Source organism: Python bivittatus, unplaced genomic scaffold (genome assembly GCF_059951505.1).
Source record: "Python bivittatus isolate LINGU-HERP-01145 unplaced genomic scaffold, Pbiv_v1 ctg000570_np1212, whole genome shotgun sequence".
NCBI classification, from domain to species: Eukaryota; Metazoa; Chordata; class Lepidosauria; order Squamata; family Pythonidae; genus Python; species Python bivittatus.
In genome coordinates this window covers 2,044,019-2,061,343 of record NW_028277097.1, presented here as the reverse complement: position 1 = coordinate 2,061,343, position 17,325 = coordinate 2,044,019, and the positions used below count along the sequence as shown (strand labels likewise).

At 38.4% G+C, this 17,325-nt stretch overlaps 2 protein-coding genes across 11 annotated transcripts in view; one reads left to right on the top strand and one right to left on the bottom strand.

Moving 5' to 3' along the window:
- Positions 1 to 67: 67 nt before the first annotated feature.
- Positions 68 to 17,325, top strand: part of SETD9 (SET domain containing 9) — a 21,898-nt gene continuing 4,640 nt past the window's right edge. For 2 of the 4 annotated variants that reach the window (XM_088152758.1, XM_088152756.1), the window contains exons 1-6: positions 68 to 390; positions 4,391 to 4,758; positions 5,880 to 6,003; positions 10,367 to 10,482; positions 10,794 to 10,899; positions 11,055 to 11,182. In XM_088152758.1, coding sequence (XP_088008884.1) covers positions 305 to 390; positions 4,391 to 4,758; positions 5,880 to 6,003; positions 10,367 to 10,482; positions 10,794 to 10,899; positions 11,055 to 11,142 — 888 coding nt within the window. In that variant the 5' untranslated portion in view covers positions 68 to 304 and the 3' untranslated portion in view covers positions 11,143 to 11,182. The other 2 variants (XM_088152757.1, XM_088152755.1) reach the window with 2 other exon arrangements.
- Positions 13,928 to 17,325, bottom strand: part of MIER3 (MIER family member 3) — a 23,616-nt gene continuing 20,218 nt past the window's right edge. For all 7 annotated transcript variants that reach the window (XM_088152754.1, XM_088152748.1, XM_088152749.1 and 4 more), the window contains 3 exons: positions 17,121 to 17,248; positions 16,849 to 16,991; positions 13,928 to 16,758 (listed from right to left, as the gene is read on the bottom strand). In XM_088152754.1, coding sequence (XP_088008880.1) covers positions 16,304 to 16,758; positions 16,849 to 16,991; positions 17,121 to 17,248 — 726 coding nt within the window. In that variant the 3' untranslated portion in view covers positions 13,928 to 16,303. The remainder of the gene's footprint in view (positions 16,759 to 16,848; positions 16,992 to 17,120; positions 17,249 to 17,325) is intronic.

Genomic DNA, 17,325 nt, shown 5'->3' with positions numbered 1-17,325 from the left:
CGGCGTCCCCGCCCCCAAACATCCCCCGGGAAACTCTGCCTGTGTCGAGTTTGGTTCCGGAGGATTCTGTCCGCGAACTGGGGAGACGCAGCCCAGGGGCGCTCTTGGCCATTGGCGCGGTTGGATTTCAGCGACCGCGTTGGGGTTATGTCCCCTCGCGGTGAAATATACCGGCGAAAGGCAGATTGGAGAAAGGGAGCCGCCGTCGAGATTGGCGGGAGAGCGCTCAGCCCGCTTCTGTCCGCCCGTCGCGGCGCGCCTTCCCCTGCCTTCCTGCGACGGGTTTGCCGAGCGCGGCCCCGCCATGCTAGGAGCGTTGCGGAGGCGCTGGGAGGCCTACAAGTACCGCTTTGTGCCCTGGATCGCGCTCAATCTCCGCCACAAGCGCAGGTGAGGGCAGGGCGCGCGGCCGCCTTTGCCTCCCGCGCCGGGTTTGCGGGGAGCAGCAGAGCTTTGCGGGTTTCTCATTGGCGCTGCTGGACGGCCGAGGGATCCGCGCTGCAGAATTCCGAAGGACCTGCAGATGGCAGCCCACGTACGCGTGAAACGTTGCTGCCATCTCCTCCTCGCCCGGAATTTTGCAGCCGGATCGAATCTTTCTCTTTCTCTTCTTCCTCCCTCCCTCTTTCTCCCTCTTTTCCTTCCTTCCTTCCTTCTAAAAATTGTTGTTACAAACTGCACCCGGATCAGATTGTGCGGTGCCCCATGCTAGCGCCAGCTACCCATCAGATGGAGCAGTAGATAAATCAAGGGTTAATTGGCCACCTCCTCTTAAGGAAGGCAGCCAAGAAGCAAAAAGAGGCAGTTGATGGTTACCGCAGGCAGAAAGGTTAGAAACTGGACATAGAAAGTGAAAAAAATATCCCTGTTCAAAGAAGGTTATTGTTACATTTTTGCTTCTTCATAACCATCCGGTTCTGTCCTCGTGCTGAATATATTATGTATCGTAAGGAAACAAATTGCTAAGAGGGAAGTTAGCATCACCATAAGAACTCCACAGTTATAATTTTGGGTTGATTTAAAGTCCATCACAATTGTTGAGAAGAAATTAAGCCAGCTGTACTTGAAGCTGTTGGTTAGGAAGCTTCTACCACATTAGTATTCTGCAATCCCTTGACTGGCTGGGGATGATTGTGGTTGTAATTCAACACACTGAGAGCAGGAGTTTGGAGATATTGTGACATGGAGATTGCCCTCAAGGCAGGGTAGTTTCTATGGATGGTCCTTTTATTTCAGACCTCACAAAGCTCTATCTGTCCTGAATTTTCTCTACCTTGGACTACATGATGCCATGGTAAATTTTAAGAAAAGTTATACAAATTTGTGACATGGTGGCGCAGCGGCTTAATGACACTAAAAGTTGCTGGCCAGAAATGGTTGACACTTCAGCGGTTTGAGCCCAGCTCTGCACAGCAGAGCGAGCTCCTGCTTCCTCCCCAGTTCCTGCCAACCCAGCAGCTTGAAAACTTACCTGAGTAGATAAATGGGGACTCTCACCCCGGTGGGAGGAAAATGCTGGCGGCACCTTGCAAAGGAGACGGGAGCAGTTGCCGGTAATGTGGAAGCTGCGCATGCCCAAAAAAGGCACGAAGCAACAGAAACTCCGCTTCCGGGGCTCACCAGCTGGGCTCTGCTCTAGGAAGGAGGCACTGGCAAACCACTTCCGAAACACCTTGCCTTGAAAACTGCAGGGACTCGTCCAGGCAGTCGCTGCAGAATCGGTCACGACTGAGTGCGGATTAAAAAAAATATATATACAAATTAGGGCGCTGACATTTTGTATTTCTCTACTTGGGTATGCACCACACGCTTAATGGATCACTTACTTTTTTTTTTAATAGCATAGCTTGTTCAAGAGCCTTGGCCCCTTTAGTCAGTTTATGGTTCAATTACAACTAACATCTGGACTCCAAAATCTGGACAACCACTAGATGACAACACAGACTTATCATCACCACCACTATGCCTGTAACTCTTTGCTGCCACCTTGTGGCCATGTGGATGGTTGCATTCCCAGATCTGGCAGCCCTAATTCGTATCCTACAAACTATATTCAGAAAAGAGCTAACTCAGTAAACAGATTGTGTTGCATGAACTCATCCTCACTGGGTTTTTTTTTTCATGGTATTTGTTTATATCTAGAATCAAAATGCATGTTCCTCTCATTAAGAAATATAATTTCTGTCAACACCTGCAGTAAATCTCAGTAACATTATTAGCAAAATTTCAGCTGACAGCTACAGAAAGTAGCTTTCTGCTGTGGTTTGTAATTCACAGCAGCATGATTTTACCTTATTTTAAATAATGCAGTATAATGGCTATCAATTTTTAAGAGAAGTATTGCCTCTTACTTAAACTAAACCTGAATTTATCAAGACGAGAAATGTTCTTGGGTTACATTTTTTTTCAAAAGCCATTTCCTTTATAAGCATTTTTGTTTTTTGTTTATCTTGTCCTCAAAGTCTCTCTACATATGATGGATAAAGGCACACATTCTCTTCATAGATAACTATGAAGTAACTCATTTATTTTGAAGAGTAATTAAAGCTCAAAAGAAAGCATTTCTGAACATGGTGTGTGAGGACAATTCTACACTGACCGCAATGTGCATTTGATTTAATTGGGCTCTCCCCTCCTACCTGTATCTGTGATTTCTGTAATAATAAACAGGTGTCTGTAGTAATGCAAGTTTAAATTTATTCTTGGTTCCCTTGCAAACTAATGAATATATCAAGATGAAAACTTTTAGTTTAATATAGTGAATGAAGTTTTAAGGTATCATAACTCTATATTCTCTCACATATAATTTTTATTATCTACTAGGATACTAATGCTGGCAGGTGAGATTTAAGAAAGATTTTGTATTTTATAAAGAAAAATTCTAATGTATGCTCATCACAAATATCAGCTTTAAGTTGGCGCGGGGATGTTCTATAATATCCTAGTTCTTCATCCAGTCATAAGTAGTTTGATATAAAGGATTTAGTCAGTAGTTAAGTCTCGTCTTCATTTGAAATACATTGTCAGCAGAACTGATTCCTGTCCCTACTTTTCCCCAGTATAAGGCAAATGTGATATTTGTTACATACAAACGAAAAGTCATAACCTGCCAACTAAACTCCCAGGAGTGGAGACACAGGAGGAATGGCGTACATGTTTGTATAGCAGCAAAAGTACACTACCATATGGGCTGTGGGCATTGCTCTCTCATCTGTATCTCCTTAGAGCAGAAAAGAACAACTCACACATCCCAAAGGAACTGGGGATTGTATTTGCACATCTGTGAATTCTACTCACTAGAGGGACACAATCACTTGCAGGTGACAGGCAAGTTGCAATGCTGCTTTAATATATGCATTGACTTAGGCCATGATTCTCCACATTGACTTGGACCATGATTCTCCCATAGTATCTGCCCGACTGGTTTGATCTGGCAGGGTTGGCGTGCTCCAGGTTCTATCAATTAAACAATGCCACCTAGAGAGACCCCAGAAGGAGGCCTTCTCCGTAGCAGCACCAGCTCTCTGGAATGTGGTTCCCCCCAAAATTTGAACAGCTCCCACCCTACTGGGATTTCAAAGGGCCTTAAACACTTGGCTCTGCCCAGGCCTTTGAAGAGGAAGATTGGTGCTCTTTTCTTCCTTTCTGTTCCCCTCTGCCATCTTGTCTCTTTGTCTGGTGCTGTTTTTATGTTTTCTGTATTGTTCTTTATTTTTTAAAAAAATGTTTTAACAATTGTAAACTGCCCAGAGTCTCTGGGAGCTGGATGGCATATAAAATTAATAAATTATTATTAATATTATCATCTACTAACTGGTTAACATCCGTAATTTTGAGAAAGTGCAGTGGGCCGTGTGTCACAATTTAGCTGACTGGAAATTGTACAACTGTAAATGCATCTATTTCTTTCTAAAACAAGCACAAAAGCATCTCTCCTCCCCCCTCCCCCTTTCTGGCAGTAATTTCAGCATCTGTTTCACAGAAACACAAGCCATAGAGAGAGTAAGTCAGTCACTTGCCTAGGAATCTCAGCACACGACCGAGTTGATACTAAACCATTTTTCCCTACCAGCCGTCCCAGGCTTTTTTTTTTTTTAAAAGGCGGGGGGGGGGGACAAAAGACCTTGTCAGGCATTGAGACACCCCAGGAGCATCAAAAGTCCCTGGCCTTAGATGATGTATGGGAATTGACATCCTGTCTATCTACCTGTCTTATCTGCTTTATATCACAATAGCCATGTTTTTGAAATTATAATCATTATCAACAATTTAACAAAACTTTCTTATAAAAAGAAAATATATATATGCTCTCTCCCCCTACAAATTTATGGAATTTCAAACTGTGACAGCCCTTGTACTTACAGTACCTTCTCCTCCTATTTTACTTCAGGACTCTGCGGTTTGTGTCAGAAGAATCTAAAGACAAAATTGTTTCTGATGAAGAAGTCCTTCAAATGTTACTGAAAACATTTAGATCTTTATTTGTAAATGATTTGAACAGACAAATGTTCCTTTTGAACGTAATTCCAGAAGTTAAATCAAAATATCCAGAAATACACTCAGTGCAGTCTAAAACAATATCCAAAGCAATATACAACAATCAAGAAAGTCAAAGAGCCCTTAATCCAGAAGAAGTTATGTTCAATACATTAGGATTCAGCATTACTCGACAACCCAGTTCACTGGATTCGGCTGGAATAGGAGTCTTTGTAGCAAAAGGGTTTGTTCCAGAAGGAACAGTCGTATCAATGTATCCTGGTATGGAAATATATTTTCATATGAATTAATCTATAAATAACCTTACATTTGGTTCATAAGGTGGTGCAGCAGATCATAGTTTTAGATTTAACCCTGGACTTCACGTTCATATGGGGAGGGCACGAAGGAAGGAAGGAAGGAAGGAAGGAAGGAAGGAAGGAAGATTGATGGTTTCACACCTTGCAAAATGTGGTAAAGCAACCCAGCTGTTTGCAAGCCAGGAACTCAACTCTTTCTGAATTGAGTCCTGGATTCCAGCTCCCAAATCCTGCCCCACTGATGCTACTGGATCCATCTGCCTTAGTATCATCAACACTGACAGGCAACAATTCTCCAGGATCTTTTAAGACCCTTGGAGCTGTCAGGGATTGAACTAGGATCTAGTATGTTCAAAACTCCCTAAACAATAGCACTATTGGGGTGAGTGGTCTGATGCCTTTACTTAGTCTTTTGAGCACTACCAGCTTGAAGTAAGTGAGGATTATTATGTTTTGTAGCCCTCTGTTAACAGATGCCCTGCAAACCAAAGGAAAACCAGCATTCCTTGCTTAAGTGTTTCCCAACTGTTTTTCAAAACAGTTTTATTCCATTTTCTAGAACTACTATGTTGACAGAGCCAAATTTACTATGGTATGTATTTTTTAAAAAAATAGTGTACTTTTTAAAATGTCCTGTTATTATGCAGCCATTACCAGCTCAGTAGTCCTTTTGGGGGGGGGGAGGGGGAAGGTGGCACTTATCAGCCTCTGGTATGTCTTGTCCTAATATTAGTATTAGTGCAAAATAAAACCAGTGTGACATGGTGGATACTCAGATTTCAACCTCAAGAACCTGTGTTCAACTTCTTATTCAGCCAGTTCTTGAACTGTCGTTACTGTTCAGCCTAATCTATCTCACAAATTGTATATTAAATTCCTTGGAGATAGGTGTGATTCAGCAGTTTTAATAAAGTAAAACACTATTTAATCCATGTCAAAGTTTTATGAAAATTATGCTGCTGAAACAAAAGGTAAGATTTTGCTCTGCTGAATGTTGAAAAATAGCTATATCTATGTTCATTACAAATAGCTAAGAAATATATACATAAGAATCTAAAATAACTGCTTTTTTTTTTAAAACAGGCACTGTCTATGAAAATCATGAACCCATATTTTTTCAATCCATTGGCAATCCATTTATATTTAGGTGTATAGATGGTGTACTTATTGATGGAAATAATAGGGGAATCTCAAAGGCTATATACAGGTAAGGAGTGATAGCTTTAAGTAAATAGTGAAATAAATAAAGAGCAATTGATAATTATTCCTAATGTTTTATGCCATGTAAAACTTCACTTCTTATCTAAGAGTATAATCAAGAGGTCTCAAGCAGGCTTGTGTAGACAAAGTGGGGAGCAAAGACATATGAGCTTTTATTTATTTCTTTTTATTTATCATATTTGTATAGCTGCCCATCTCACAAAAAGACTCTGCACAGCGTACAACACTTAATTAAAAAGAAATCCAATAAATACATATAAAAAAGTCATAGCTTTGAGAGATGGTTGAGTCTGTGCATCCAGACATCTGTCAGAACCATCCACCAATTAAAGAAGTTTTATTTTTTATATGTGAGGGAAGTCAAGCAATTTCATTTATCACTTTAGGGGTTGCAAAATGTCAGAGCACTGGTTCCCATCTGAAGCCATGTCTATTTGTTTTTATAAGGGAGAGGGTCATCCTTTGAGGGGCTGCTTCACTTGAATCTTCATCAAAGCAGAGTGTCCTTTCAAAATGTTATGCTTCTGTAGTAGCTAGTACTTTCTTTTCCAGTGCTTTGAAATGCTGATTTTATGAGTGGTCTAATTTCTCTGTTGATGGGAACTCTTGCTTCACAGTTCCTGAATTCAGTGCAAACAACACCCACCAACTTTTGTTTTGACCTCCTTCGTGGATGCCCCTTATTGGAAATGTTTGCCCTTAGCATTCTGAGTTAAAATCTACTTTCATGTACATCATGGATATCTGCTGTACATGACTATCCCCATTTGCTGGCTCCAAATCTGACCTTTTCATACAAAATTATATCTATTCAAGCTTCAGATAACTACAGATTTAGTGGATGCAGCTTCCAGTTTAGTATTTGGCATGTTTTGATTTAGATTGAAGGATTTGAAGAAGTTTTGTTTTTCAGTGCCCTTGCAGTTAGTAATGCAAAGACCCAGTTAAGATACCCAGGCTTCATGGAAAGTGCCTCCATGTTCTTGAAAGACTTATATCCTGAGTACAGGTAGTCCTTGCTTACCAACTGCCTCATTTAGTGACCGTTTGAAGTTACAACGGTGTTTAAAAAAAAGCTTTGCAACCAATTCTTGCATTTACAACTGTCACAGTGTCCTGTGGGCACGTGATTGCCATTTGTGTGCTTTGCAATCAGCTTGTGACAAGCAGAGTTAACAGGGAAGACAGAAGTAAAATTGTAAGTTGCAGTCACGTGATTTTTCTCTTAGCAACTACGGCACTTCGCTTAACGACTGAACAGGAAGTAAGTCTATCATGGTCATGTGATTTTCCACTTAGTGACCATGGTGCTTAGCAACTGAGTTGCCAGTCCCAATTGTCACTAAGTGAGGACTACCTGTACATCTTGCCTGAACTTTGGAAACAGCTGCAGTACATTATTCATTCCCTTTGTTTTTTTACTTCATTCAGGATATAATGAGAGTAGGCTTCTAGTTTTATATAGGTTTTATCATCAAGCACATTAATCTACAATTTACCCAACTAAAGATTATTTTCATTTAATTTCATATTATTTTTTGGGTAATCTTTTATTTAACTTGCACCTTTATAATATACTGAATTATGTGTTTTCTCTTTCTCCTAACATGCTGCTAGTAGCCTAGACCCTGGGCCCTAGATGGGAATAAAACTCTCTCATGCTTTTTCTAAGTAAATGTATCCTATTCATCTGGAAAGAGAAATGCATTTTTCTGTATAATTACCAGATTAATTATATCCGTTATTAATCTTGGCCTGATCATGCACATTGTTGCATCATGATTCTGTGTAACAGAGGAGATGGGGCTGTAACTCAGATATGGCCTCGTCAATACACATTTTATGGACATTTGCTTTTAGGGGATGCATTTTAGATAGATTATTCTAGGATATTGGATATATAACCAACCTTTGAGACTCAACCAGGCTTCTTCTATAATCCTGACTGTCCTCCAATATCCACTGTTTGTACTGTCTTTCTTCTGTACCTGTAACAGAAGAGCATCACTATTACCTTGCAAAGAGCGTAAAATCTTACCATAACTATTTTTATATGGGTTAATCAGTAGACCTCCCCCAAAATGTGCTGTGCTACCTCATCATGGCAGGGGAATGTTGCTGGGAGGATGAGCAAAGAATGGCAGGAGTGTATGCCAAAAGTATATAATCCCAGCAGGATCACCCAAGGCATGAAGGTCACCAAGCTGCCCAGCTAAAGCAAGTAGGCACCTAGATCACCACTTTACTAAGAAAACCACCTTGATACCAGAGTTAAAATGATTGATGATATAGTGCTGGATTATGGATCAGGTCAGATAGCACTCAACATGCTACTGGGGAAGAGCAGAGGATCTTTCAGAGTACTAATGGTGTTTATGATGTGGCTAGATCAAAGCCTTTGGGATGTCTAGTTGCTGATCTTGCCATGCAGAAAAAGAAAATCTGAAACTGCAAATTAGAGTTGGAACATGGAACATACAAAGCATGAATGTGGGAAAGTTCAACACAGTTGAAAGATGAAATGAATCAACTACATATTGACATCTTAGGCATCAGTGAATTGAGATGGACTAGAATTGGACACTTTTAGTCAGAAAATCAACCTGTTTTCTACTCACATGAAAAACAAGGAATAGCATTGGCTTTATAGTTAGGAAAGATATAGCAAGAACAGCACTTAGCTATCATGCAATCAGTGACTGATTAATATCAATTAGACAACCCTATAATATGACATTATTCAAGTTTATGTTTCAACCACTGATGTAGAAGAAGCGGTTGATGAATTTAATGATCAAGTTTAATTTGAAATTGACAGAACATGCAAGCAAGATGTGGTGCTTGTGATTAGAGACTGGAATGCCAAAGTTGGAAATATTCAAGGCACAAATGATCACGCTCAATATCCGAGGCACAAATGATCACGCTCAAATTATCCTACTTTGGACACATTATGTGAAGACCTAGCTCTTTGGAGAAGACTGTAATGCTGGGAAAGGTGGAAGGAAGGAGAAGAGGATGACCAGCAGCAAGGTGGATGGACTCAATTACAGTAGTGATGGGTGCATTGTTGTAAGATCTGAAGGACCAGGTTAGGAATAGATTGTCCTGGAGAAAATCTATCTTTGCAGTCACTAAGTATTGACACTGACTTTATGGCTCATAATCAATCAGTTAATAATCAGTACAGTTTTGATAAAGTGATCTGAATTACTTGTGTTTGTATGTGTCCTGTTAAGAGTTTCAACATTCAAGCAAACAAATAAAACACGCATATTTCCTGATGCTGCAATTTCTGGTCAAGACCACTGCTAATAGGTAGTTGGTGGGGAAAATGCTGTTTGTATTTATTTCTACAGCATATATTAAAATTATAGAAGGACAGGGGCTCTTGTAATTTATTTTCTTACCTTTTTGGGGGAGAGGGACCAGAGTGGCAGTTCAGAGTAGGACACTAATTGAATGCGGTTTCTTGCACTGTCTTCATCTGAAGGACCTGCTGATTGACACGTGCTGTGTTTTGCCTGTTCTCAGCATTCTGAGGCCAGCAAAAAAGACAGTCACAGGTTGGCTTCAATACATGTTTAAGAGTTTGTGGAACAAAAGCAATGGTGGCAGAGAAGTGCCCTAAGCTGGTTTATGTATAAGGTCTTGTTTGAAATATATGTTCTGTTTTCTGCTTATCAGACCTCTGATACAGTCCCTGATGTTAGGACATTTAAAATTCTGAGAGTTTGCCTTGGTTGCCATGGAGAGCTGGTTGATTCATAACATGGATGCATAATCTATACCAGTGTTGTCCAAACTTGGCCACTTTAAGATGAGTGGACTTCAACTCCCAGAATTCCCCAGCCAGCATGGCTGGCTGGGGAATTCTGGGAGTTGAAGTCCACTCATCTTAAAGTGGCCAAGTTTGGACAACACTGATCTGTACATAGTTGCTAATTTCCTCCAGCCTCCGAGGATGGTCTCTCTCTCTCTCTGGCTTCTTCCTCTGCAAGTCATCTTTCCAAACAAAATACTGAACTGCATTCACTTTCCATGTTTTATTTTCTAAAAATTCTTGAAAAGAGATATTCTTGAAAAAAAAATAGCGATACAAGCAGCAGCATGCAGATTTACAGCACACAAAATTCTATTCTTTTCATTTAAAAGAATCTTTAAAAAGTCATTGGTATCATACCATCTCTGCTACAGTTTGCAGAAATAGATATTTAGCTCCACTTTACAAATATTAAACAGGATCTATGGGTGTTGTGTAATGCAGCTCTAGCAAGTGAATGTAATTTGTAAGTGCGCAAGAAACAATCAAAATAGTACGTTGTGGCTAATGTTATAATTTCATTCAGGTCATGCAGCAAAAGAGATCAGATTGGCCCTTTAAAAACGTGTGATGTCTTTTGGCTTACAACTGCTGTGCAAAATCCATTGGCTGTGGGACAGTATGTTAATAATTGTTCAACTGGTAAGGCCATTTTTTCCTCCTTGGTTAGATTTGAAAATTGAAGTTGCTGTGCATGCTTTCAGTCTGTCTAAATATTAATTTGTCAGTGGGTTTCCATTTGTAGTTTCTGCAAATGGTGGAGGTTCATTCTACATCAAAGGGAGAGTAGTCTATAAGGTTTTGTCAGTTCAAATGTCACTACCTCTGCATGGCTATAGCCATGTTCATAGAAGGGCTTGGATGGCAAAGGGATTATTTACTTGAATAAATTCAGAAGTGTATTAATGTGCAGGCATCTCTTCTTCATTTAAGATATTTCTCTTTTTCATCAGACAAAGAAGCAAACGTATGCTATCAGGAATTCAACATACCTAAATGTTTTCCTATAGAATTTAAACAGTATCTTCCAAACATAAACTACAGCCATGAAATAGAGAGGTGAGAAGTTTATATGTCTGAATAATTTTGGAATAATTTAAATAATTAAGCATTGTCAAATATTTCAAGCAAGTTATGCAAAAATGGCTTGTGTTGTAAAAAAAATCAATGTATAATCAGGACCAACTTCTTTCCCCTCAATATTCAATCTGCAGGCCGTTGAGATGTGTGGTTTTGGTAGCTCTCCAAAACATTGGTCCAGGAGAAGAACTCTTTTCAAACTATTACACAATTATTTCTTGATGGTCAACTGTGAACTTTTATGGTATTTAAACCAAATGTTGTATCCTTTAACAAAGAATTATTGAAGGTACATGCAGGTAAATATTGACTGTCAGGTTGTGCCTGCAACTATATATTTACTAAGTCAACCTTGTTGGGTTTATTAATAGAGACAGCCTATTTGGAACCTTTGGTTGAAATTTAAACTTTGTTAATTAGTATGGGACATAACTTATTTTTTTGGGAAATGCCTGTTGCACCAAGCACCAGCTGAAAGAAAGAAGAGTTCCCCAGTGTAACAAGATCCAGCACAGAGACTCCCAAGTAGTTCTTTGTCTCCCTCTGTTGTCCTTTAATAGACTCATATTTTGGATTTTGAATGGTTTATCATTTCTTTTAATATTGTTAGAAGAAGCTTGTCCATATAGTATACTTTAAAAAAAATTAAACCAGAGAAGTGCTTAAACTTTAGCTGCTATACATTTTATAGACTTGACATGTTGCATGTGGTAACATTCACGTGAAATAACTACCCCTTTATGAAAAATGTATTTATGTCTGACACTCAGAAACAGAAATAACAAATCCATGTGCAGAAATCATGTCCAGGCTGCACTTGCAAAACTCTGAAAACGGGACCCCGCACCCCACCCATTCTCTAGACCTATATCTGCAGGAACAAATTATATTGGAATCCTTACTCTCATCAGAGATTTGGAATTCTGTGCAGAATAAAAGGCCAAACCAGTTTAGATGAGTAGATAAACACTTTGCTTTCAAATAAATATGAGTTTTGAGGTGGTTTTCCTTAGATATCCATTAAAAAGAAATGGAAACAAACCTATTAAAATGGAAGAAAGTAGATATTGATTTGTGTCCATTTTAAACTATTTTTTAAAGCTATGGAATTTAGGTAGACTTCTGAAAATACTGTTTTTTTCAGTGTGATTGTAACATTAATCTACATTAATATCTCCCTTGTAGGCAGTTAATATTGTTGACAGCTGTTGATATGAGTGCTACCTATCACATTCAGATTTACCAAACTGCATTGCAAATGCCTAATTATAAAGCTTATGATTTTGCAATTTCATAGCTCAGTCATGAATTGCTTAATGCACGTATTTGTGAAGTCCACTTCAATATTTTTAGGCTGTAATCCTATTCCCATTTCTCTGGATGTTATTCCTATTACATTTAATGAAGCTTACCTCTTTAGTTGATACACAAGAACACCCAGTTCAGTTAAATTAAAAAAAAAAAAAGGAATTCTTGATGTATACAATGGAATAAGGCAGGGATGTATCCTGTTTTTGGGGTTGAGGTATATGATTACTTCCCATTTATTTAATAATATTCCTTCCATCACATTAGAAATTACACTTCAGGGAAGCTTTTAGACAATCTATACATCCACAGCTTGTCAAACATATTCATGCCGTGCAAAGAAAAAGTGGAGCATGTTTACGGCGGGTGCTGCTCCTATAGAGCGCTGGAATTTCATTATAGCAAATTAAGCCCTGGGCAGGGTGGTGTTGCAACTCATTAGTTACAAATGCTTTATCCTATAAGATGCTGCACTTAAAAAAAAAAGTTACCAGACTGGACTTGGGGACTCTCAGTTCGTAGTACTTTAAGAGATACAGCATGGATCTACTGGTATGCTTAACTGCCATGGCACAGAATGACGCTCTGTGAAATGTGGTGAAGTACAAATATAAGCAGCAAAATAGAACCACCTTGACCAATAAGGAATGCTGCTTTCTATATCGAGATCTGTTGGAATATCGCTTTCAGTTTCTTCTCTTGACAGCAGGTCATACCGATCCTTTATTGCAGGTGGCGTATTCTTTTTCCCATGTTCTTTTCAACAGTAATAATATAGATTTTACCATTCAGTTTCCATTTCTTTGTGATTGCAAATGGAGTATTTGATAACTCATTTTAAAAACCTTTGTCTGTCCAAACATACTAAAGGGACAAATAATGTTGCAGAAGCATGAAAACTTTCATAGGAGAAAAAAAGGTTTCCAGACATTTATTTCTGGAACTGTACACCAGGTATTAAAGTACAACAAATACAAAATAATGTTAAAAAAAATCAGTGTTTATGTACAAATATTAAAACCAATGCGACAATAGCAACTTCCTCTTAAGCTTCAGATACTAAAACTGGGTTGCGATTGTCACTAATTTATGCACAGGGTGAAGCAATTTGAACCTAGGAATGATGGACATGACTGGTTTCTTCAAGGTGGACTGCAGTCCTCAACTGGTCTCAAGCAATAACTAGAGTACTCCACCCCCATGGGAAATCATAATCATGATTCTTTGCACAACTAGTTTCCCATTTATAGACAATGTGCTTGTAACACTGGGCAGTCTTCTAGTGGTCAGGCTATCTACTAATTTATATTCAAATATTTTGTTTCAATTAAATAGTGTAACTAATGCACAACTGGCTGTGAACTTAACATGGGTCTGATTATTGGTTTAAAAAAGCAAAACTGCACAAAATCTAACAGTACAGAGTTCAGTATACAGAGAGTATTGTGCAGTCTTTAAGTAAGGTTGGTCTGTCTATAAAGAGAGGAAAAATTAACATTTAAAAAGCTATCAATGAGAGGATGAAATAGCTAACAAAAGTTGCTCTATTGCAGCACCAGTTGCAATCCAAGTGAATCAACTATTCTTTTTGGAGTCCCTGTAAGTGATACATCTACAAACTGCAGTTGCCCACCATGGATTTTTGGTTCATACAAAATGGGATTGAGAGCAGGGGAGAACAGAGAATATACTCAGCAATGAACAAGGAAGTCATCACAGTTTGTTAGAAGAATTGTGCTTTACCTACAATGAATCAATGCAATGTAGTTTTCACATGGCTGCAATTTAGCCATCTTCATTCTGATTCAAACACAATTCTTTTAATAAACAGTAACAACTTCTCCAGTAAAATGTTTAAAATAGAGAGAAACAGTTTAAGTCCAGCTTTTAAAAGAAAAATTCAATAAATAGTTATTTTACATGAATAAAGTCATAGTGGTACAAATTTATGAATGTCACATCAAGCATGCACAAAATGTTACTATACACAGAAGTAGTCAGAAAATATTGAAATAGATATCTAAAAAGATATGCAGAATGTACATATTTACATAATCTTGCAAATTATTGCCTCATTTTAACAAGGAATTAAAAGTAAACATTACCAGCTAGTTAGCCAATAGGCTAAATTAGATCAGCAATTAAAAATCTATTAAAACTAGCCAGAATTCATTGTTCTCTCATACCATTTTTAGAATTTTGGTCAAAAGTCTTTATTAAATAACTAAAGTGTCCATTTAACTTGCTGACAATCAAAACTTTAGACGAGAAACTAGACTGTCTCGGTCTTCATTAAGACCCCAGCAATGCATAGATAAACTGAACATAGTACTGCATCAGCTGATGAGAATGGGTGTGTTCATTTAAGTGCAACTGGTATAAGCATTCATACATTTTGTGTGATGATTTTTATACAGACCAGCCACTGTAAACCCATAAACATGAATGTATAACAAAAAGAAAAATATGGCCAGTATTTTACAAAATTAAATAAGATGTGTTGATTCAAAACGGGGGGGGAAAAAAACCCAAGATACAGCATTCAGCACAAATTACAGCAACAAGAAGCTGACAATTTGACTGGAAGTATCAGAATATGACACAGGGCCAAGGCTACCCATTATTGACTGTGTACTGTATTAGACTGACAAGTTTCAGAAGTATACTTTACAACAGATCACCATTAATGTATCTACTGTGCTAATTCCTAGAATGGTTAAAATGTGCTATTTGAGGACCTCTTCGAAACCTCTGTCACAATTCCATAGAGAATACCCAGCACTCTGCTATTGCTCAAACTCAAGATGCTAATGCAATCTGTAGAAATGTAGAGTGCGCTCTCTTTGAAGTATTAACTAAGGTGTCTTTTTTTCTGATATACAACCATGAAACAATTTACTATCAACACTGAAAAAAATACTTTTAAAAATCAGTTTAAAGAAAAATATGTATAATTGTCAATGCAAAATTGGCAAGCTTTATAACTGATAACCAAAATTTTAGTAAACTTTCACAAATCTTCCAACACAGAACAATCTTGTCAAAGGTTTCTCTCTGGAATATTAACGTACTTAAGTCTGAATGAATCCGGGGGGGAGGGGGGGAACAAACTACACCAGTGCTTGAAAATTGTTCAAAGATCTATGGCATCATCACCATCTATTAATCTAGAGTTTCTCATGCTATTTTGAACTGCAGTGTTCTGAAGTAGCGGCAAACCCCAAGATTTAATTCATTAGTGGTAAATCCTCAACTGTGCAGACTGTACCATTCTCTTAAGTGGCCTTAAGCAATGTTAGATAACACTTGATGTTTTCAGATTATATTCCTCAGAAGTGTGGCCATCCCCCCACCCCAGCTCCAACCACACACATTGTTTCAGCCAATACATTAAAGTACACAAAACCTTTGGACAGTATAACTATCTTTGTGTAAGGTAGCCATGGCCTGTAATTTTGTAAGAGCATCTAAGCGTGTCCTCAGACTTTGCTCCTACTGTCCTTTGTGCTAGTATCCATCAAGATGAATCTGTGGTTTTCTAAAGTGAAGTGCTCTGGCTTAATATCAGATGACAGAAGGGTCCATTTAAAAATATCCTTGTGTAGTTGTGCAGTTTAAATTAAAGAAATGTTTCCCTGCTTTTGATTTATTTTTTAAATGCTACATTAAGCAAGGATCAGGATTGGTACCTGTAAACAAACGTTATTCCACTGCATCCATTAGGGCAGAAGCAACCTAGAATAAAAACCCACTCTAATAAGTTCAGAACTTCTGTGCTGGTTTTGAGACAGCAGTCTCTCTACAGGTTTAAAAAGAAAGGAAGCAGAGCTTAAAGCTGCACCACATCGTTCTCTTAGTCCCGAACTCTGCTAGATATTATATGAAGTTTCCACATTTATGGATTGGAAAAAAGTGAAATTATTCTTGATAAATCAAGATATAGTTCTGTACATAAAGACATCACTGATGTCATATAGTTCAAACTTCCAGTGAAAGACTAAGCAAACCTGATCAATTCATCAAGTTTACCACAAACTGCCAACAGTATTCACTGTCTTTAATTTGCTGCTTGAATTCATTCTGAGTGGAGGGCAGTGTGCTGGTGTAACGCATGGGCACTAATAAAGCCATTGGTCTCATTTGCAGATAGACTGCTGAAGTCAGCCACTGAGACTGCCATTTTGGCACTGGTAATATGATGTGTATGATTCTCAAAATCAACACCCAAGTTGTTTACGGAAACTTCATTCATGAAGGATTCTGGAACTGCAATTCCCATTTTCAATCTTTTGGCAGGCCTTTCAGATTCTTCACTGCACATGTTCATGGTGTTTAATTCAGAATGATAAAATCCAGTCTCAAATAAATTAAAACAATCACTTTCACCATTACTAGGCAAGTTAAGCAAATCTTCTGTTACGACAGGCACATGATTAACTGCTGTTCGGGGCAAGCTGTCCAGAGGTGGGAAGGCATCTTCTGAGTTCACATCTGTAGGATGGCAGACTGTAGCTACGCTGTTGGTCAGTGCTAGAAGAGAGAAAAAGATGTTACACAAGATGCCACCATTTCCTAGACCTACAGTCATAGTAAGCTCCTCTATTTTATCTTTTAATTTACCTGTCAAATCATTGGCAGTGATAGAATTCAGGATGCTCAGTTGTTGATCAGGAATGGGCTCTGGTCTATTATTTGACATTATGGCTGAAGAAACTGCTCCACCTAAAGCTTCTGCTTCATCTACCAACCGATCCATATAGTCCCTGCAATAAAGTGATCATAGGTTATTTAACAGATTCCACTTGGAAGGTATAATGGTGCACTCACATTATTAATGATGGGAAATTCTAAATTAAGCACAAATGCAGATTTTCCAAGGTCTTTAAACTTACGTGACTCCAGGGTGGTGGTTGTACCTCTTTTTTCCAAATCTTGTTTGCTGAGCAAAATAATCGTATCGTTCAGATTTCTTCCACATGTAATAAAAAGCTACACATTCAGCAACTGTCCTGGTTCTCACCTAAAGAGAGGAAGAGTTAGCCTTAATATTTGTGGTAAATTCTTATGGGGAAGGAATACAAGAAATACCTGGCAAAT